This window comes from Syngnathus typhle, linkage group LG20 (assembly GCF_033458585.1).
Source record: "Syngnathus typhle isolate RoL2023-S1 ecotype Sweden linkage group LG20, RoL_Styp_1.0, whole genome shotgun sequence".
Classification (NCBI taxonomy): domain Eukaryota; kingdom Metazoa; phylum Chordata; class Actinopteri; order Syngnathiformes; family Syngnathidae; genus Syngnathus; species Syngnathus typhle.
The window spans coordinates 3,582,496-3,604,859 of record NC_083757.1 but is presented as its reverse complement, the minus strand read 5'-3'; the positions used below and the strand labels follow the sequence as shown (position 1 = coordinate 3,604,859).

Below are 22,364 nucleotides of genomic sequence, written 5' to 3'. Positions count from 1 at the left end.
CTGTCCCGTGCGCGCACGAAGCGCGGTGGTGCGTTTACGGGCAGTCGGAGAAATTAACGCCAACAAAAAAAATGACATCCAGCCTAGTTAAGACCATACCAAAGACTATAAAAATGGGACCCATTGCCTCCCTGCGTGTGTGACGATCATTGGGACTTAAAAAAAAATAATAATAATAATAATTTAAAAAAATAAATAATATTTTTTCTTTTTTTTACCCATGTATAATGCGCACCCCAGATTTTAGGACAATAAATTAGTTAAATTTTGCGCACTATACACGGAAAAAAACGGTAGTCTCTCCAGCGCGTCCTGGGTCGTCCCCGGGGTCTCCTCCCGGTGGGACATGCCCGGAACACCTCCCTAGGGAGGCGTCCAGGAGGCATCCTGATGAGATGCCCGAGCCACCTCATCTGGCTCCTCTCAACGTGGAGGAGTAGCGACTCTACTCCGAGTCTCTCCCGGATGACCGAACTTCTCACCCTATCTCTAAGGGAGAGCCCGGACATCCTGCGGAGAAAACTCATTTCGGCCGCTTGTATCCGGGATCTCGTTCTTTCGGTCACGACCCATAGCTCGTGACCATAGGTGAGGGTAGGAGCGTAAATCGACCGGTAAATTGAGAGCTTTGCCTTTTGGCTCAGCTCTCTCTTTACCACGACGGACCGGTACAGAGTCCGCATTACTGCCGACGCTGCACCGATCCGCCTGTCGATCTCGCGCTCCATCCTCCCCTCACTCGTGAACAAGACCCCAAGATACTTAAACTCCTCCACTTGGGGCAGGACCTCATCCCCGATCCGGAGAGGGCATTCCACCCTTTTCCGATCGAGGACCATGGACTCGGATTTGGAGGTGCTGACCCTCATCCTGCCCGCTTCACACTCTGCTGCGAACCGCTCCAGTGAGAGCTGGAGATCACGGCCTGAAGAAGCCAACAGCACCACGTCGTCTGCAAAAAGCAGAGACGCGATGCTGAGGTCCCCAAACCGGACACCCTCAACGCCTCGGCTGCGGCTAGAAATTCTGTCCATAAAAATTATAAACAGAATCGGTGACAAAGGGCAGCCTTGGCGGAGTCCAACCCTCACTGGAAACGAATCCGACTTACTGCCGGAAATGCGGACCAAACTCTGGCATCGGTGATACAGGGACCGAACCGCCTTTATCAGTTGGCTCGGTACCCCGTACTCCCGAAGCACCCCCTTAGGACCTCCCGAGGGACACGGTCGAACGCCTTCTCCAAGTCCACAAAACACATGTGGACTGGTTGGGCGAACTCCCATGCACCCTCGAGGATCCTGCTGAGGGTGAAGAGCTGGTCCACTGTTCCACGGCCAGGACGAAAGCCACACTGTTCTTCCTGAATCCGAGGTTCGACCTCCCGACGGACCCTCCTCTCCAACACCCCTGAATAGACCTTACCAGGGAGGCTGAGGAGTGTAATTCCCCTGTAATTGGAACACACCCTCCGGTCCCCCTTCTTAAAGAGGGGAACCACCACCCCAGTCTGCCAATCCAGAGGCACTGTCCCCGATGTCCACGCGATGCTGTAGAGACGTGTCAGCCATGACAGCCCCACAACATCCAGAGCCTTTAAGAAATCCGGGCGGATCTCATCCACCCCCGGGGCCTTGCCACCGAGGAGTTTTTTAACTACTTCAGTGACTTCAACCCCAGAGATTGGAGAGTCCGCCTCAGAGTCCCCAGGCCCTGCCTCCACAATGGAAGGCGTGTCGGTGGAATTGAGGAGGTCTTCGAAGTATTCTCCCCACCGACACACGACGTCCCGAGTCGAGGTCAGCAGCACGCCATCTCCACTGTAAACAGTGTTGACGTTGCACTGCTTCCCCCTCCTGAGACGCCGGATGGTGGACCAGAATTTCCTCGAAGCCGTCCGGAAGTCATTCTCCATGGCCTCGCCAAACTCCTCCCACGCCCGGGTTTTTGCCTCAGCAACCGCCGAAGCCGCGTTCCGCTTGGCCATCCGTACCTGTCAGCTGCCTCGGGAGTCCAGCAGGCCAAAACGGCCCAATAGGACTCCTTCTTCAGCTTGACGGCATCCCTTACCGCCGGTGTCCACCAGCGGGTTCGGGGATTGCCGCCACGACAGGCACCAATGACCTTACGGCCGCAGCTCCGGTCGGCCGCCTCAACAATGGAGGCGCAGAACAAGGTCCACTCGGACTCAATGTCCCCCAGGACCTGGGAAAAGTTCTGCCGGAGGTGGGAGTTGAAGCTCTTCCTGACAGGGGATTCCGCCAGACGTTCCCAGCAGACCCTCACAGAACGTTTGGGTCTGCCAGGTCGGACCGGCATCTTCCCCCACCATCGGAGCCAACTCACCACCAGGTGGTGATCAGTTGACAGCTCCGCCCCTCTCTTCGCCTGAGTGTCCAAAACATGCGGCTGCAAATCCGATGACACGACTACAAAGTCGATCATCGAACTGCGGCCTAGGGTGTCCTGGTGCCAAGTGCACACATGGACACCCTTATGCTTGAACATGGTGTTCATTATAGAAAATCTGTGTCGAGCACAGAAGTCCAATAATAGAACACCGCTCGGGTTCAGATCGGGGGGGCCGTTCCTCCCAATCACGCCCTTCCAGGTCTCACTGTCATTGCCCACGTGAGCATTGAAGTCACCCAGTAGAACAATGGAGTCCCCAGAAGGAGCGCTCTCCAGCACCTCCTCCAGGGACTCCAAAAAGGGTGGGTACTCTGAACTGCCGTTTGGTGCACAGACACAAACAACAGTCAGGACCCGTCCCCCCACCCGAAGGCGGTGGGAGGCTACCCTCTCGTTCACCGGGGTGAACCCCAATGTGCAGGCGCCCAGCCGAGGGGCAATAAGTATACCCACACCTGCTCGACGCCTCTCACCGTGGGCAACTCCAGAGTGGAAGAGAGTCCAGCCCCTCTCGAGAGGGCTTGTACCGGAACCCAAACTGTGCGTGGAGGCAAGTCCGACTATATCTACTCGGATCTTTTCTGCCTCGCACACCAGCTCGGGTTCCTTTCCAGCCAGAGAGGTGACATTCCATGTCCCAAGAGCCAGCTTCTGCAGCCGGGGATCAGACCGCCAAGGTCCCTGCCTTTGGCCGCCGCCCAGCTTGCAATGCACCCGACCCCTTTGGCCCCTCCCACAGGTGGTGAGCCCATGGGAAGGGGAACCCACGTTTCCTTTTCGGGCTGAGCCCGGCCGGGCCCCATGGGCGAAGGCCCGGCCACCAGATGCTCGCCTTCGAGCCCTGCCTCCAGGCCTGGCTCCAGAGGGGGGCCCCGGTGACCCGCGTCCGGGCGAGGGGAAACGTGATTCAATAAGTACTGTGAGCCGTGCTTTGTCTGGCCCCTCACCTAGGACCCGTTTGCCATGGGTGACCCTACCAGGGGCATGAAGCCCCAGACAACATGGCTCCTAGGATCACAGGGGCACGCAAACCCCTCCACCACGATAAGGTGACGACTCACGGAGGGGACCACCGCAATCAGTTAGGTTAAAATGAAAAGAGATGTGCGGACATGTGAAAAAGGCGGCTCTGTATGGGAGAGAAGTTGAAGAGGAATAAAAACACCCTTGGAAACCAAAACTTGCCCCTCGTCGTGACTCGAAGCCGCAACAAATGTTTCGGATTTGTTTAGGGTACATTGTGACAGACAGCAAACGAGCAGGTGATCGAGCAAGCGTCTGATACGAGAGCATTGCGGTCGCATGGAGTGTGTTTGAAGTGAACAGCAGAGAAGAAAGGAACAAGGCAAAGTGTTGTGAAATAAAATATTACCTGTAATACGGATTTAGGTAAAGAACTGAACTCTCGCTCTTTATATAGCTGACGTGTCGTGCGCATCCGTTCTGCGCATCTGTAATGGCGGCCTCTGATACGAGAGCATTGCGGTCGTATGGAGCGTGTTTGAAGTGAACAGCAGAGACGAAAGGAACAAGGCAAAGTGTTGTGAAATAAAATATTACCTGAAATACGCATTTTGTTATTTGCTCATTGTATTAAACTATCACACTCATTGTCAGTCAAGAAGAGGACTATTGGCATTGGATCCATAGTGCGCATGCGCAGTGATACTGCCTCCGTATGACGTCCAGTCCGCGATGGAGATTAAAAAACAAACAATATTTGACAATAACACCCGTTTCTGTTCCTGTCTTTGGTAATGTCACCCTGTCTTTTTGTTCCACGTCTTTGTCGGTCAGTCCTGTTGTTGGTTTTGTTAGAAAGTTATGTTAGTTTACCAAGTCTGTGTTTTGAGTTCCTCTAATGAACCCTGGTCCAAGCTGCACTTGGTCGCCCTGCTCCTTTCCACACTCCATCCGTGACAAGTTTTTCTTCACAAATTGTTGTACCATGATTTTCTTCAAAGAAAAAAAAAAAAAATTAAAAATAAATTGTACCCATGTATAATGCGCACCCCAGATTTTAGGACAATAAATTAGTTAAATTTTGCGCATTATACATGAAAAAAAAACGTAAATTGATTGGCATGGAAAATGAAGACCAAAAGATCCAAGGCCTCACATTATTGGACAGGTCTCAGTTCGGATTCCAGTCTGGAATGGTCTCACCTTGCGAGGTGTACTACTACTGAACACGTAGGAATGAGGTAGCAAACCCTCTGAGATGCCACCAGTACGGTAGGAGCGGGAAGCCGTAGATACGGAGCTGCCGTTGTTGGGCTTGTTCGGGGAGAATCCGCAGGAGCCGCACATAACTGTACCTCGCTGTCCCCGCAGGTGCTGTGAGCAACCTGCTGCGGAAACAACAAACTCTGAATCTTTTCAAATGATTGACCAGCAGTCAGGATTGCGTTAGAATATGCCCATTTAATTGTATTGTTATACAATATTTTTACAATGTGACCATGTCAAAAGTCAAAGTCTGCTTTATTCTCAATCCCTTCATATGTCAAGACACACAAAGAAACCGAAATTCCGTTTCCTCTATCCCACGGTGGAAACGGAATTTCCATCATCATCTTTTAAATGTGTGACTGGCTTTGCTGATCGCCTTTTCCTGGAAGAAAAACGGACGTCAAAAGAGAATTATTGCTTCTTGTCGCTTGAAAGATGTGTCACCTCTCCGTTAGTGTTGATCAAGGTAGTCTGGAACTGATCTCCGGTTCCCCAGTTGGCCTGTGTCTCCCAGACTAGATCAGAGGGAGGATTGTGGTTTCCGCCAGCACCAGCCGCCCAGATCTGATCAGCATGTAAAGGTCATTGAAATATTGAGCACCTTGTATCTGAGATCTTCCAGATAAGATTGATTACCGTGACACTCTGGCCGGCCTTCAGGATGAACTCTGCGGGAAACTTGAATGCGATGGGAGCAGAAGATCCAACCTGGCGCTTCACCTGCCAGTTCCCCAAATTCTGATCCTAATAGTTGAAATTGATCTCAACAGGTTAGTTGTTACTGGAAAATGTGCAAATTTCGTAAGATGTGCGATGTTCCACTGTGACACATCCACTGACCTCATGTCCTTTATTGCGGAGTCGGACATATTTGCCAGCCTGGTCCACGTTATCCACGGTGACCTGCCCGCTACCATAGGTCTTCTGGTGGAAAAAAGTACGAGCCACAGCTCTTCTGGCGAAGCTCGAAGCCTCGCTGTCAGTGTCGGGACGCTTCCTTTTCCCGCTGGCCGACGTGGTCGAGGAGCAACTTTCTGACATGCTTGTCGACGGTAGACTCTGGGAAAAGCGTGTCCTGCGGACAAACGTGGAGACATGAATTGCTATGACAGGAAAAGTTGTGGTATGTTTGTAAGCCACACACACCTCTCCTGCCCGCTTTCAAGCACCTTCCTGTAGGCACTTATCTCCATATCCAGCGCTAGCTTGACATCCATTAGCTCCTGATACTCATCCAGTTGCTGCTGCATCCGCTCCCTCTCTGTAGACAAAGCCTCCTCCAGATCTTTCACGTTTGCATCACGGGCTGCAAGCTAGTGTCAACACAGACTTTTTAAACTTTTGCAGCTGATACAGATTCTAAGGTCCAAATGATAAATGGTGAAATCGGTGACTGGCGAGCGCCTTCCAGCTGAACCCGACAGGCACAGTAGAAGGTAAAAAAGAGTTCAGGCGATATTTTCCAGCAATTTACCCTGGACTTGTAAGTCTTCTCAATCTCCTCCTTGTAGAGTTTGATTTGAAGTTCATGCTGGCTTCGCATCTCCATCAAGGCGTCGGCCCGTTTGGGTTCATAATCTTCCTGGCGGGCGTTTTCCAACTCCACCATGCGAGACTCGTGCCGGCGTTTGACCTCGCGCAACTCCTACGTGAGACGTGAGAATGACTCAGTTTTATTTTCATTAATTAAATAAGCAAAAGTGATGATAATTGTGTCCCACCTCGGAATGCAGCTTCTTTTGAATCTCCAGCTCCTCTTTAAGGGTATTAATGCGACTCTCTCCTTCCACCCTCCTGAGAGCCTCATCCATCATCCCCTTTCGGCTATTGCCCAGGCTGGTCTCGAGCTAAACGTGGCAACAACTTTAACACAATCATCACGGTAATTTAATCGTGATTTGATTCACCTCGGCAACCTGCGTCGTCAGATCTCGGTTTTCTGTCTCAAGGCGACGCTTTCCTTCTAACGCTCTCATCAAAGACGCGCCCTTGGAGTTCAGCAAGGCTTTAAGGCGACGCTTTTCTCCTAACGCTGTCGACAAAGACGCGACCCTGGAGTTCACCAAGGCTTCAAGGCGACGTTTTTTTCCTAACGCTGTCGCCAAAGACGCGTTCTTGGAGTTCAGCGAGGCTTCCAAATCTTTGAGCCTCTGCAGCGCTCCTGCCAGATCGGATTCTTTCTTCGTGTTCCTGAGATGACAGATGTACACATAAACTGGGAATATGGAAAATGGATGGACAATTACCGTTTTTTTCCATGTATAATGCGCCCCCATGTATAATACGCACCCTAAAAAGGCCATGTTGATGCTGGAAAAAAGCCTGTACCCATGTATAATACGCACCCAAATTTTGACTCCTACTTAAGTCCCTAAACGTAAAATTATTTCAGAAAAAAGATCATCTTTGGGAACAACTGGATGTTATTCTGCCGGTCAGTATCACTGCGCATGCGCTAGCAAACTCGATAGTGAAGAAATGTTTCGGATTTGTGTAGGGTACATTGTTTGACAGCAAACGAGCAGGTGATCGAGCAAGCGTCTGATACGAGAGCATTGTGTTTGTATGGAGCATGTTTGAAGTGAACAGCAGAGAAGAAAGCGCATTTGTAATGGCGGTCTTTGTATCATATACGGATTTAAAAAAAAATAAAAAATTATTATTGTTTTGTTTTTGTACCCATGTATAACGCGCACCCCAGACCCGCACAGGACAATAAATTAGTTAAACAAAAACAGTATTAAACCCTCGACGCAGTCAAATGTGCTATTTATATTGATGTGCGACTATGGGATGGTTAACTGAAAGTCCAATTGAGCTGCAATTAGTCACGAGGAGGATTTTCCTTGGGGTGTGGCCCCAGCAGCAAAGCAATTATGTCAGCACTAATATCCAGTATCCATTTTGTTGTTGGCATATTTTTGATAAAATGGCCGGGCCTCACCTTTCTTTCAGCTCGTCGAATTCCATCCTCAGCTTGGTCAACTCCGGCTGCAGACGTGCACGCTCTGTGGCCTCCGAGTCCAGAGACGCACGGGCTTTCGCCAGCTCCGTCTCGTAAACGGCCTTCAGGCCAGTCAGCTGCCGGGACACCTCTGTTTCGGATTCAGCGATGCGCAAACGCAAGCCGGCGTTCTCCACTTCCCGGGAACGGGCGTTGTCGACGTAAACGACCAGATGGTCGTTGAGCTTGCGGAGAGCTTCCATCTCCTGGAGACGTGTGATGCGGTTGGGGGAGAGGTCAATGTTTGCATCTTGAGGAGTGTTTTCTGGGGTCGCCATCTCTCGAGCATGCTTCTGCTGTTCCAGGAAAGACTCAGTATCATGCATTACACCAATGCCTGATTGCACTTATCAAAGAAACTTCATAGAGGTTTCTTTAAAGTCCAAAGGTTCCTTTGTAAATACACATAAAAAGAAGAAAAGAAAAAAACTCACTCTTTGCAATGGTTCAAAGAAACTTTGCAACGGATAGATCCTAAGGACGGCTCGGTGGCGCACTGGGTAGCACGTCCGCCTCACAGTTAGGTGGGTGCAAGTTCGATTCCACCTCCGGCCCTCCCTGTGTGGAGTTTGCATGTTCTCCCCGGGCCCGCGTGGGTTTTCTCGGGGCACTCCGGTTTCCTCCCACATCCCCAAAACATGCTTGGTAGGCCGATTTAAGACTCCAAATTGTCCCTAGGTGTGAGTGCAAATGGTTGTTTGTCTCTGTGTGCCCTGCGATTGGCTGGCATCCGGTTCAGGGTGTCCGCCGCCCACTGCCCGATGACGGCTGGGATAGGTTCCAGCACGGCTGCGACCCTCGTAGGGCAGCAAACGGGCAGGTGATCGAGCAAGCGTCTGATACGAGAGCATTGCGTTCGTATGGAGCGCGTGTGAAGTGAACAGCAGAGATGAAAGGAACAAGGCAAAGCGTTGTGAAATGAAATATTCCCTGTAATACGCATTGTTATTTGCTCATTGTATTAAATTATCACATTCATTGTCAGTCAAGAAGAGGACTATTCGCATTGTGCATCCATAGTGCGCATGCGCAGTGATACTTCCTCCGTATCTCCGCGATGGAGATTAAAAAACAAACAATATTTGACAATAACACAGGTTTCTGTTCCTGTCTTTGGTAATGTCACCCTGTCTTTTTGTTCCACGTCTTTGTCGGTCAGTCCTGTTGTTGGTTTTGTTAGAGAGTTATGTTAGTTTACAAAGTCTGTGTTTTGAGTTCCTCCAATGAACCCTGGTCCAAGCTGCACTTGGTCGCCCTGCTCCTTTCCACACTCCATCCGTGACAAGATTTTCTTCAAAAATTGTTGTACCATGATTTTCTTCAAAGAAAAAAAAAATTAAAAAATTAAAAAGAAATTGTACCCATGTATAATGCGCACCCCAGATTTTAGGACAATAAATTAGTTAAATGTAGCGCATTATACATGGAAAAAAAACGTAAATTGATTGGCATGGAAAATGAAGACCAAAAGATCCAGGGCCTCACATCATTGGACAGGTCTCAGTTCGGATTCCAGTCTGGAATGGTCTCACCTCGCGAGGTGTACTACTACTGAACACGTAGGAATGAGGCAGCAAACCCTCTGAGATGCCACCAGTACGGTAGGAGCGGGAAGCCGTAGATACGGAGCTGCCGTTGTTGGGCTTGTTCGGGGAGAATCCGCAGGAGCCGCACATAACTGTACCTCGCTGTCCCCCGCAATCGTGAAAAGACATGATTTTTAGCTAAAAAGAGCTTTGAAGTGAATGACACCCGAATGAAGTGGCCAGCAAATGGACGTTCCCTCCATCATTGGAGCAAAAGACACATTGTCCCGGAATTGAAGCCTTTTGGATTGTGCTGCTGCTTCTGCTGCTGCATGTTCCTTTTAAGGACGTGTAAGTACTCGGTGGCCTCTAAGAATTTACACTTTCGCTTAGGAGAAATAGGATTAGCGTGTAGATTATTTGTATTAGAGTCACATGTTGGCTGGACTTGTCAATAATGCTTTTCTGATGATTTTGAATGGCAAGGGACTATTGTGTGTATTTGATCAGGTGGGCAACGCCATCAAGTCGACGCAGCAGGGCGCGGCTCTGAAAAGCAACACCAAGGAGGGTGCACCTAGCATCCAGGTGGAGATCACACCCACCGCTTCCAGGATCTCTCGGAATGCTGTCACGTCGCTCTCTATCAGGGGCCACCGCTGGAAACGACACGGTGAGATGTCAGATGAGTGTGGGCAACCAGGATGAAACCTCTGGATGGATGGTTTCTGTCATTGTGATATTCATACATTTCCATCCAAATGTTCAACTCCGTTGCATATACTTTCATCATATTTTTTGTATTTTATTTGGATCTTTCTGTTATTGCTTTAATTCTGTTTTGTGTCTTTTGGGTCATATGTGCCTGCACACATTGCCCTTTTTTCATGCGTGTGCATGACATGGATGTTTGTGTGTTGTGCAAACCTTCCTGTGCCCGACCAGCAGAGTCCCAGGAGGTGAGTGTAGACAGTGAGGCCGCGCCGGGGGGCGTGGCCATCCCCGATATCAGTGTGACGGGCGTGAGCAGCGAGCGAATGCCCAACGGAGAATCCCTGCGAGCGCGCTCCGACGGCCGCACCTACCCGGACGGCGAAACTTTGGGAGGTGCCTCCGATGTCAGCCCGGAACCCCGAAGTCATGAGTCCAGCATGCGGGGGCAGGAGGTCAGGAAGCAGAAGTCTGTGAGGCGAATGCTGGAAAATGAGAGTTCTGGGTCGGCCTCCATAGGGAGGAGCCAGCACTAAGTTCTTCCTTCCCCTTGCCCCAATCCTGGGGTAACCTAGGTAACTGTCAGTGGGGGCGTCGTGGTCTGAAAAAAACCCTTGATGATTCTTCCCACTTTTTAACCAACCCTTTTTTTCACCTTTTTGACTCACTCCGTCCCCCGTGGCTCAGACTTCCTCACAATCCGCCGTTATCGTTCCTTCAACTCATGACAAAGCAAGCAAACAGTTCTCCTCACAGATTTATATTATTCACTGTCTATGACATCAAATGCAAATGTTGTGCCTCCTCGACAGCACTCCTGGGTTGCACTTGGACACTTTTTATTAGACAGAAGCGGGACAAAGATATGCAGGTCTTAATTTAGCACAAACCTTTTCATGACTGATGAATCGGAGCATTGGATACAGTAACCTGCATTTCTGTTTCCCAGCTTTTCATTGTTGTTCTGTTCCACTACAAATTATTAGCGGCTTAGGATGCAGAAGGACTTGTGTGTGTGTGTTTTTTTTTTTGAGTGACTAATTGAATGTCTTGCCTTCTTCACTTTCCCTTTGTGATGTGTCCTAGGCTCACACCCTCAACACTTTCCTCACCTGCATCTTTTGGGACATTTCGCTCCCTCACCGATACACCACATTAGAAAACATTTTGTTGGTGGTGGGAATCCAAAACAAAAGTCTTGGCAGCAGGTTGCGAGAAATCAATCCTCTCTCAGGCTGTGGTGATGGCGCCACCTGCTGGAAGACAGTCATACGTTTTCCCTGCAGCCCATGACTATTCAGTTTTAACCAAATCAGGCCAGTCAGTATCATGGCACATTAATGTAGAAGATTTGGACTGAATGTAATGGGCTGGATGGCAAATGGGTTTTGTCCATTGGCCGCAGATTGACTGTTAACTCCGCTTGTCTCCCTTTGTGTGACCACCACAGACGCAGTGGATCTGGGTTCCCCGGATGAGCTGATGGATATTTCGGAGGCGGACGAAGGCGGGATGGCGCCTGACACAAACCCACCCACCATCATCATCAGCAACAGCGTGACCGCGTTAAATCTAGGGGCAAAGGCCATAAAGAAGTACCGTCTGGGCGGGCGCAGCAAGGACAAAGAATCCAGCCCGCTCCCCATCGGTCGAGCGGCTAGCGAGAGCGTGGAGACGTCCGTCAAACGTCTCACGCTCACTTCGAGCCAGTCTGTGCCCAAAGCAGGAGCTCTCACCAGCTTGACACGCACGGCCAGCGCCGTGTTCTCTCGCTCTTTTGAGCAGGTAGCCGCCGGTACCACCCCACCCCCTGGCAACCACACTGCCCCAGAATCTGGCACTTATTCATGCAGCCTGCAGGAGGAAGAGACGGCCTATTTAAACCACACGCAACGTTCGCCAAGTATCAGCGCGCACCTTGGCTCGGACCTTTGAAACGGTTTTATGATGAACCTTTGGATTTGATCCTGTGATTCTGCACCAGTAACCTGGAGCTGTAAGCCATGCCAACCACTAGGTACCACGAACATTTTTTTTTCTTTTCCTTCGCTCCCATGCTCCACTGCGGTGTTGTTCTTTCTGTGCCGGGGAGTTGAAGTCACTTTGCCGATTTCTTTGACTCATTCATTGTAAACCACTGCCATGTCAGGAAGAAATTTACAAGCCTCTGACAATATATACATTTAAATGAAACTCAACATAATTAGTCCAATGATGTTTTTGACTCTGGTGAGAGGGCTATGAAGTATCAGGGTTTGCACTTGAGAGGCTAATTACATATTTATAAAGGAGTAACTCTCACAGGTACCAATCCCAAAAGAAGGTGTGTTACATATGTCTGTAAGAAAACCTGTGGATTCTTTTAATACCTCATTTAGCCACCATGCCAGGTATTTGTAGTATTTCTGACGTCTCTTTCCTTTTGTTCCAAGTCAACCCACCTCCATCAAATCATCATGCTAACACAAAGGTCACCTCCATCCCCAGTGTAAACTGTCGTCGGTGTGCTATTAACGGTTTGGTGTACATAATTTGAATGGACAATCGATGTGTTTCAGTATGTCAGTTTACAAATTGTGACTGCTTCTGCTTTTGCTGTACATCATATTGTTGTTCTTAAGATGTTTTTACTGGCCTTTTTATATGTCCGAGGATGTGCAGCTCATTGCTTCTGGAAATAAAGTGTTTCTTTTGACTCAAATTTGTCTTTGCTGACTGAAAACTACTATAACTGTTAATGCAAAAAAAAAAAGTAATTAACTCAACATGTAACGTCTTGGTAGTTTATTTTTTTGTTTAGATACAAAAATAGTAAATAGAAAATGTACTGAAATACTGAACAGGAAAAACACGCAGTTACCTCTTCCATCCACAAGACGGCGACACGAAGCTAGACTTCCTGTTTGTTTCTGTTATGGTAGTGGGTTGACCCAATCCTTGCACACCACAATGGCCCATTTCCGCTTCCGTGTCCTCGGTTGCACTCTGTGGTATCACGCTGCAAAAGCATCCAGGAAAATGGCAAAATTAAGTAAAGAGACCAAACAGCGGCTGCAGCAACTGTTCCAGTGTGGACAATTCGTTATCCGATGGGGATTTATTCCTACAGTGCTGTACTTGGGTTAGTATAAAAGGCGTGAAATATGTTAGTCGCTTTAAAACCCGCAGGTTGCAGCTAGTTAGCATTAGCGTGTTCACCCTTAACCTGATTTTGACTGTCCGGTAGTTCAAACGTTCTCGTTGTGACTCCTCATCCGGCCGAAAACTTTCCAATTGCCACATCGGAAACTTTTGTCATCACTTTGTTAATTCCATTCCCCTCATTTGGACAGTTTGAAGATGTAATTGCTTGAAGGGTTGCACAATTGTGGTGTGTTCTCACTGCTAATAAATAAATCACTGAATGGAAGGCTGGGAAATAAATGTCCTGCTCGACTCAGATATTTTTTTCAGAACCTGACTGATGCTGTCTCAAGGCCAAAATAAAAGTTCATCAAATGCCACTCATACTTATTATATCCACCCCATGTTTATTTGTTCTAATTTTTTGTGTGTGTTTCGTTTAACAGGCTTCAAACAAGGAGCAGATCCAGGAATACCGGAGCCTTCAGTCTTGGGGTATGACTTGAACACATTGAAAACATTTCACCCCAAAATGAACGAATCTCATGCCAAATAAATATTTGATGATGAGCTGTTAAACTGGTATCAAAGGGCAAATGGCCGGTGTTGCAATGCGTGCGTGTGGAAAGATACCACTGAATTGTTGGCATAATTCGAAGGAACTGCTGACAAGTGGCAACACTGATTTGCGTCATCCACTGCTTCTGTGTCAGCGTTTTCTCTCATGTGTCTGTCTGTGCATTAAAACTGAGAGATGAATAGAATTCAAGTCGACGTTGCTATGTGATCAACTGCAATTTTCAAAACCGCAAAGGCTGCAATTTGTAAAAGAAAACATGCGCATATTTATTTATTTATTGAATGACTGCCATTTCAGTCAAACTGTTTTCTAAGTTATAATTGAGGTAGTGCCCTTTTTTTGTATTAAAGTTAATGTATCGCTTGTGTTTGGTAAATATGTAGAAAGAGAACCTTAAAAAAAAATGGCAGATTAAGTCAAAAACAACAATGACATATGTATCGTTGGCTGTTTTTGCTTCGTTTCAGTTTACTTTGGGGTTGAAGAAGGATGACGTGCACCTGCATCAACAACCTCCACCCGAAGACCACGACGAGTTGGCCACATGAAAGTCAATGTCAGTATATGAAGTGTCAATTTGGTCTGAGATATTTATTTGTTATTTTTACGACATTGTCTTGAAGTCTGTTCCATGTTTTTGTCGATAAATGTTTGACAGTAAAGCCCATAAGTGGCCTTACGATATTTCTGTTTTGCAAATATATATATACGATGTATTTGAATCTCATAAAAAGAGATTTCTGTAGTTCAATCTAATAAGTGAAATTCTCAAAAGACACCTGCCAAAGTGTTATAAATCAAGCAGTTCAATTCATAAGTAAGCAAATAGTTTTATTCATGTTTTAAAAATACATTCAGTTTAAAAAATAAATATAATTATCATGCCTTCAAGTATAAAAACAATAATATGTAATAAATATCTTCTTTAAATAATTCATACGACTGTTTGCAACAAATAAGGTCTTAGATTCACAATGGCTTTTTTGAATGAGCAATAAATAGGTTATCTACAGAATAAATAAAAAACAAATACATCATCAATCCGTCAGTGGGTTACGACACGTCAGTGCAGATACAAGAACTTCCTTAATTCACTTCATGTTTTGCCCAACATTTCCGACGGGCTTCAGTGGCGGACGTGACTACCGCAATAAACTAAACATGGCGAAGACCTTGGCACGTTTTCCCCTTCGCCGTTCTTTGCGCCTCAGCGCCCTCTTGCCGTCAACAATGAAGATGTAGAGATTCCGCAGGATGTTGTGCGCCGTCATCTTTCTGTGGAAAGCATCGGGGTGGTACAGTGACCTCAATAGGCTCTCTTCCTCATTGCTACTCAGGCCTGTGACCTCTTCTGGTTTTTTCATCTGCCGGACAAGAGTAAGCAACACAATGTCAAAATAGGTATCATAGTAACAGCAAAATTCATTTCCTATCCCTAAATTGTCACACTGGCCAACCTTTTGTTTGATATTGTAGAGCAGGAGTACAGAGTAGTGTTTGGCCTCAGACAGAATTTTACTGCCGGGATATTCCTTCTCCACGTGCTTGAGAAGAATTATGTAAGTGGACAGACCTTGGGCCAGCCTGTGCAGGCAAGCCTCCTGGAAAAAAAAAATATTTAGGTCAGTTAAAAAACAAATATCTATTCAATCTACGCATGATAGTCAAGCCGATGCTAGCAAACAATTATGGAAAGTGTCAGTGTCTGTATTTTCTCCCACCTCTGGTGGTTTTCCATTTCTGGTTCTTACCTTGCTAAAGTTGGAGCTGGGGCAGTTTGCTGGAAACTGAGGTGCTTTGTAGTGCTCCAGTAAATGAAAGTTGACATTGTTTTGGAATTCATCATCAAACTGAAATTGAAATTAGTCACAAGTCAGATACGTTTTACAGCCAGAAGAAGACAATGAAGGTGCTTTCTGAATTTCCACTTACAGCTTTCTGGTGTTCTTTAGCGGTACCCAGAACCGAGTCCAAAACATGAGCAGAGGTCAGCAGGTCAGAGGGCGCCGTTTCCTCCTCACTTGAGGTGTCGCTTGATGGCAAGACGGTGGTCGCTTCTGTCAACGGAGCGCCATTAGCTCGCAGGACTAGAAAAGCCACCAAGCCCACCGCGAGAATTTGCGTGTCTAATGTGGAAGCAGAAAATCATGAACGGATGGCAAAAGAGGAAGAAAATTCAGGAAATATTCATCACTGACTTACACATGTTGGGCATGTTGCGTCGAGATTACTCTTGCCTTGACCGCCTGCTCTCGTGGAACATGTCTTGACTTCTCATTGCACAGCCGTTATATATTCTACTGACCGCAGGGATTTCCTAATACCTTCCGGTTTCAATTTTATACTGATGAAACCGATATTACACTCTTTTTTTTTTGGTAACCCCGCACTTTAGTTCTCATCAGTTGTACATAACATCAATGAATCAGATATTCAATTTTAGTTAATATTTCTAAAAGTACTTTTGAATATTTATATTTCATCAAATTTTTACATTTAATCTGCTTTTAAAAATAAATTTAAATACATTTGATTTACCTTATATCGCTGTAAATGTTTGTTTCTCAATACAAAATAATGAAATGGAAAACCATGAGACAACCTTCATTGTAATTAGTTCCAATCTTCCTCTCAGAGTTTAATCACTCATTTAAAAAGAATAATAGCCACATTTTCTCGACTGTAATGTGAGTCATACATTAGAAGCTACTTTAAGGACCAGATGAAGGACCTAGTTTTTGGAGACTGACCTGTTTAATACGCACTTCTGAAATATTTTTTGGAGGTGCTCAAATGTTTGAGAATATTCACACATGTATTGAATATCACACAGTGCGTGAGAATATATCACGCCATACTAATTTTGCTAACATGTTATCTGTCTAGCGTTGCACATCAGGCCAGACTTCCCTTTTCCTGTCGTCATTACTTTCAGATTCCTCCTCTACTTCCAACGAAATCTAGTGTCACATTATTGTTTCATCATGCTTTGCCTGGCTGATTTGACTCAATAGAATCTCAATGTGACTGTTCCTCATTCTAGCCTTTCATCATCAATGAAGAATACCCAAAAGGAAGTCTGGATAGTTTTGATTGTCACAGAACGTTCTCATTTAGCTCATTGGAAACTTGTGTTATATGTCAATCCTGTCTATTTGTGTCACTCCTCATAGAGGATAAAGAATATTTGCCTAGGAGTATTGTTATTTATCTACATGTGTTGCTTCACCAATTTATTCTTTTGGAGCTGAAGTCCATCAAAGTCAAAGTCTGCTTTATTGTCAATCTCTTCACATGTCAAGACACACAAAGAAACCGAAATAACCTTTCCTCTATCCCACGTTGGCGAGACATAGTACACGATAGACATACAAGTAAACGACACAATAGAAAAACAAGAAGGCACAAACAATAAATAATAAGAGTGATGAATAAATAATAAATAAACAAATAACACAATAAATAAGAGGAGCAAAACGGAGCCAGTGTGCATACAGCAGAATGTAATTACACAGAATGTGGAGCCAAGTCATGATTTAGTAGTTTTCTGTGGCTGAGTCTTTTCATGAAGTATTTTCTTTATTGCATTCTAAAACGGTTAAAGCATGTTAGGAACCATTTCAGGAACCAAATCTTATCATTTTAACACACAGTCAGTTTCGGGGTAGCGGGGCAGATTGAGCTAGTACTTCCTCTCCAAAGCTGGTGGCACAAAGCGGCCTCCCAGGAAGTGATGGCGTCCCTTGAAAAGGGTGGCAGAGTTTTTAGGAGCGGTGAGTGAGATGAGCGTGTCGGGGTGCAATCCGTCGACGCTCCGCTGCTCCACATCCCAACCTGGAAAATAAATCCAAGAGTCACGTAAACACACTTGGAAGCAGTGTGGATGAGCAAAATGCTACGTAAAGATGAAGGAACCTGAATGGATGTCGATGCTAGCAACGGGCACAGTGGTCTCCTTCAGGACATCGATGATGGAACCAAAAGGCTCTCGCACCGCCCCCTTAAAACTGAAGCCGAAGATGGCATCGATCACCAGGTTGAAGGCCTCGTCAATCACAGGAGCCTAACAAAATAATTAAAAAGGTCACATTTAAACACAGTCCATTTCGACTGTTACAACAAACCTCGGGCATCTCTGTAAGAAATGGGATCTCCATTTTCTGGCACTGGGTGGTCAAACCCCGAAACAGTTGGGCCTCTTTGGATACAGGATGGAGGGTTCGTAACCCTGAGAGAAGATGGAGAAGTCATTAAGGAAACTTCCTCGATGGTTGTAAAGATGGCTTCCTCAAAAATCAAACACGGCGACACTTACAAATAGTTTAAGATTCTGGACGGACACTGTGGTTCACCCTTGTGATGGCGGTAGCCCAACTGAGCCATGCGAGCTCCATCAGCTGGTCCACACTGAAGCCGTACTCACTGAAGAGCTCCTCATCAATGCGCTGGGCTTCCTCTTGTCTGCAGAACAAATACAAGTATGACAAAAACTAGACGTCACTTTAAATTCCATTTCTAAAACATACCCAAGGTACTTGATGCTCTGGGCCATGATGGAAGATTGTCTGCTACTGTAACAGTTCTTCTGGTGGTTGTTAGCTGAAGGTGAAAGTGGGCATTTCCCCGTTGGAGCAAAAACTGCTGCGGCCCGTGAGGTCACCAGAAAGCTGATGCCAAAAAGAGTCCGCACACTCAGCATTCAGATGGTCCTGCAATGGTAAACAGCAAATCTTCATGCAATTTGCAGTTATGGCTGACTGTTTGCATGTCTTGAATTCTTGACGACAACCAGAGATGACGAAAGATTAGTGACACTCACCAAATGCACGCCAATACTCCGTTAAGAATGCAAAATTTTGGTTAAATGCCATGCAACTTACAAAAAACAACACGCAAAGAGTCTGTCGGGCTTCCGTGGAAATGACCTACTTCCGGGTATGGGGACCCGGAACAAAACCAGTACTTACGTTTCAAAATAAAAGTAGGTGGCTACAGTGGTTCAAATTTCAGTATAAAAGTCTGCAGTTCCATTTTTGAGAGTTGGGAGAAATTTAAATCAATGCATTAATTATATAACACCCAAAAAAGACTAATTCAATTATTTTTAAAGAAGAACAACTTTATTTCAATCAAAGAAAATTTCAGAACAGGTCGGAGCAGATTTTCTTCAAAAAAGCTGTGGAAAAAAGTCACTAAACTACCTTATATAAAAAGTAATTTTTTGAAATTCAAATTCAATATGAAACTATAGTTCATATTTTATTGCCTGGTGACTAACCATAAGCATGTCGTAAAAAATTATATATATAAAAGTTGACTAAATATATAAATTGATTGGCATGGAAAATGAAGACCAAACGATCCAGGGCCTCACATTATTGGAAAGGGCTCAGTTCGGATTCCAGTCTGGAATGGTCTCACCTCGCGAGGTGTACTACTACTGAACACGTAGGAATGAGGCAGCAAACCCTCTGAGATGCCACCAGTACGGTAGGAGCGGGAAGTCGTAAATACGGAGCTGCCGTTGTTGGGCTTGTTCGGGGAGAATCCGCAGGAGCCGCACATAACTGTACCTCGCTGTCCCCGCAGGTGCTGTGAGCAACCTGCTGCGGAAACAACAAACTCTGAATCTTTTCAAATGATTGACCAGCAGTCATGATTGCGTTAGAATATGCCCATTTAATTGTATTGTTATACAATATTTTTACAATGTGACCATGTCAAAAGTCAAAGTCTGCTTTATTCTCAATCCCTTCATATGTCAAGACACACAAAGAAACCGAAATTCCGTTTCCTCTATCCCACGGTGGAAACGGAATTTCCATCATCATCTTTGAAATAGGTGCCAGTGGGTTTCCTAGAAGATAAACGGACGTCAAAAGAGAATTATTGCTTCTTGTCGCTTGAAAGATGTGTCACCTCTCCGTTAGTGTTGATCAAGGTAGTCTGGAACTGATCTCCGGTTCCCCAGTTGGCCTGTGTCTCCCAGACTAGATCAGAGGGAGGATTGTGGTTTCCGCCAGCGTCAGCCGCCCAGATCTGATCAGCATGTAAAGGTCATTGAAATATTGAGCACCTTGTATCTGAGATCTTCCAGATAAGATTGATTACCTTGACAGTCTGGCCGGCCTTCAGGATGAACTCTGCGGGAAACTTGAATGCGATGGGAGCAGAAGATCCAACCTGGCGCTTCACCTGCCAGTTCCCCAAATTCTGATCCTAATAGTTGAAATTGATCTCAACAGGTTAGTTGTTACTGGAAAATGTGCAAATTTCGTAAGATGTGCGATGTTCCACTGTGACACATCCACTGACCTCATGTCCTTTATTGCGGAGTCGGACATATTTGCCAGCCTGGTCCACGTTATACACGGTGACCTGCCCGCTACCACGGGTGTTCTGGTGGAAAAAAGTACGAGCCACAGCTCTTCTGGCGAAGCTCGAAGCCTCGCTGTCAGTGTCGGGACGCTTCCTTTTCCCGCTGGCCGACGTGGTCGAGGAGCAACTTTCTGACATGCTTGTCGACGGTAGACTCTGGGAAAAGCGTGTCCTGCGGACAAACGTGGAGACATGAATTGCTATGACAGGAAAAGTTGTGGTATGTTTGTAAGCCACACACACCTCTCCTGCCCGCTTTCAAGCACCTTCCTGTAGGCACTTATCTCCATATCCAGCGCTAGCTTGACATCCATTAGCTCCTGATACTCATCCAGTTGCTGCTGCATCCGCTCCCTCTCTGTAGACAAAGCCTCCTCCAGATCTTTCACGTTTGCATCACGGGCTGCAAGCTAGTGTCAACACAGACTTTTTAAACTTTTGCAGCTGATACAGATTCTAAGGTCCAAATGATAAATGGTGAAATCGGTGACTGGCGAGCGCCTTCCAGCTGAACCCGACAGGCACAGTGGAAGGTAAAAAAGAGTTCAGGCGATATTTTCCAGCAATTTACCCTGGACTTGTAAGTCTTCTCAATCTCCTCCTTGTAGAGTTTGATTTGAAGTTCATGCTGGCTTCGCATCTCCATCAAGGCGTCGGCCCGTTTGGGTTCATAATCTTCCTGGCGGGCGTTTTCCAACTCCACCATGCGAGACTCGTGCCGGCGTTTGACCTCGCGCAACTCCTACGTGAGACGTGAGAATGACTCAGCTTTATTTTCATTAATTAAATAAGCAAAAGTGATGATAATTGTGTCCCACCTCGGAATGCAGCTTCTTTTGAATCTCCAGCTCCTCTTTAAGGGTATTAATGCGACTCTCTCCTTCCACCCTCCTGAGAGCCTCATCCATCATCCCCTTTCGGCTATTGCCCAGGCTGGTCTCGAGCTAAACGTGGCAACAACTTTAACACAATCATCACGGTAATTTAATCGTGATTTGATTCACCTCGGCAACCTGCGTCGTCAGATCTCGGTTTTCTGTCTCAAGGCGACGCTTTCCTTCTAACGCTCTCATCAAAGACGCGCCCTTGGAGTTCAGCAAGGCTTTAAGGCGACGCTTTTCTCCTAACGCTGTCGACAAAGACCCGACCCTGGCGTTCACCAAGGCTTCAAGGCGACGGTTTTTTCCTAACGCTGTCGCCAAAGACGCGTTCTTGGAGTTCAGCGAGGCTTCCAAATCTTTGAGCCTCTGCAGCGCTCCTGCCAGATCGGATTCTTTCTTCGTGTTCCTGAGATGACAGATGTACACATAAACTGGGAATATGGAAAATGGATGGACAATTACCGTTTTTTTCCATGTATAATGCGCCCCCATGTGTAATACGCACCCTAAAAATGCCATGTTGATGCTGGAAAAAAGCCTGTACCCATGTATAATACGCACCCAAATTTTGACTCCTACTTAAGTCCCTAAACGTAAAATTATTTCAGAAAAAAGATCATCTTTGGGAACAACTGGATGTTATTCTGCCGGTCAGTATCACTGCGCATGCGCTAGCAAACTCGATAGTGAAGAAATGTTTCGGATTTGTGTAGGGTACATTGTGACAGCAAACGAGCAGGTGATCGAGCAAGCGTCTGATACGAGAGCATTGTGTTTGTATGGAGCATGTTTGAAGTGAACAGCAGAGAAGAAAGCGCATTTGTAATGGCGGTCTTTGTATCATATACGGATTTAAAAAAAAAAAAAAAATATTATTGTTTTGTTTTTGTACCCATGTATAACGCGCACCCCAGACCCGCACAGGACAATAAATTAGTAAAACAAAAACAGTATTAAACCCTCGACGCAGTCAAATGTGCTATTTATATTGATGTGCGACTATGGGATGGTTAACTGAAAGTCCAATTGAGCTGCAATTAGTCACGAGGAGGATTTTCCTTGGGGTGTGGCCCCAGCAGCAAAGCAATTATGTCAGCACTAATATCCAGTATCCATTTTGTTGTTGGCATATTTTTGATAAAATGGCCGGGCCTCACCTTTCTTTCAGCTCGTCGAATTCCATCCTCAGCTTGGTCAACTCCGGCTGCAGACGTGCACGCTCTGTGGCCTCCGAGTCCAGAGACGCACGGGCTTTCGCCAGCTCCGTCTCGTAAACGGCCTTCAGGCCAGTCAGCTGCCGGGACACCTCTGTTTCGGATTCAGCGATGCGCAAACGCAAGCCGGCGTTCTCCACTTCCCGGGAACGGGCGTTGTCGACGTAAACGACCAGAAGGTCGTTGAGCTTGCGGAGAGCTTCCATCTCCTGGAGACGTGTGATGCGGTTGGGGGAGAGGTCAATGTTTGCATCTTGAGGAGTGTTTTCTGGGGTCGCCATCTCTCGAGCTTGCTTCTGCTGT

At 46.5% G+C, this 22,364-nt stretch overlaps 2 protein-coding genes and 2 pseudogenes across 3 annotated transcripts; 1 reads left to right on the top strand and 3 right to left on the bottom strand.

The window, feature by feature from the left end:
* Nucleotides 1–4,527: 4,527 nt before the first annotated feature.
* On the bottom strand, nucleotides 4,528–7,926 carry LOC133144610 (lamin-A-like; annotated as a pseudogene).
* A 1,172-nt stretch (nucleotides 7,927–9,098) lies between these two features.
* LOC133144954 (hyccin-like) lies at nucleotides 9,099–12,586 on the top strand. Its single transcript, XM_061268007.1, has 3 exons — nucleotides 9,099–9,173; nucleotides 9,685–9,847; nucleotides 11,336–12,586. The coding sequence occupies exons 1-3, from the start codon at nucleotides 9,099–9,101 to the stop codon at nucleotides 11,818–11,820; spliced, it is 723 nt and encodes a 240-aa protein (XP_061123991.1). The 3' UTR covers nucleotides 11,821–12,586.
* Nucleotides 12,587–14,238: 1,652 nt separating this feature from the next.
* On the bottom strand, nucleotides 14,239–17,642 carry LOC133144415 (interleukin-6-like). 2 transcript variants are annotated; one of them, XM_061267102.1, is made up of 6 exons: nucleotides 17,504–17,642; nucleotides 15,791–17,422; nucleotides 15,521–15,714; nucleotides 15,340–15,438; nucleotides 15,046–15,189; nucleotides 14,239–14,952 (listed from the first exon to the last, which is right to left on the bottom strand). In XM_061267102.1, exons 2-6 carry the CDS (start codon nucleotides 15,801–15,803, stop codon nucleotides 14,731–14,733), a joined length of 672 nt encoding a protein of 223 aa, XP_061123086.1. In that variant the 5' UTR covers nucleotides 15,804–17,422; nucleotides 17,504–17,642; the 3' UTR covers nucleotides 14,239–14,730. The 2 variants fall into 2 exon arrangements, with proteins under 2 accessions (XP_061123086.1, XP_061123085.1); XM_061267101.1 differs by having other exon boundaries at nucleotides 14,239–15,189.
* A 541-nt stretch (nucleotides 17,643–18,183) lies between these two features.
* LOC133144953 (prelamin-A/C-like) lies at nucleotides 18,184–22,342 on the bottom strand (annotated as a pseudogene).
* Between the last annotated feature and the right edge of the window lie 22 nt (nucleotides 22,343–22,364).

Excerpts from the sequence above, each read along its gene's own strand:
- LOC133144954 (XM_061268007.1), top strand. The coding sequence starts at position 9,099 with ATGGAAAATGAAGACCAAAAGATCCAGGGCCTCACATCATTGGACAGG. Across the intron at positions 9,174-9,684 it reads TCGGATTCCAGTCTGGAATG|GTGGGCAACGCCATCAAGTC; the intron begins GTCTCACCTCGC and ends GTATTTGATCAG. Across the intron at positions 9,848-11,335 it reads CCACCGCTGGAAACGACACG|ACGCAGTGGATCTGGGTTCC; the intron begins GTGAGATGTCAG and ends TGACCACCACAG.
- LOC133144415 (XM_061267101.1), bottom strand. Across the intron at positions 15,439-15,520 it reads CTAAAGAACACCAGAAAGCT|TTTGATGATGAATTCCAAAA; the intron begins GTAAGTGGAAAT and ends TTTCAATTTCAG. Across the intron at positions 15,190-15,339 it reads CCAGCTCCAACTTTAGCAAG|GAGGCTTGCCTGCACAGGCT; the intron begins GTAAGAACCAGA and ends TTTTTTTTCCAG.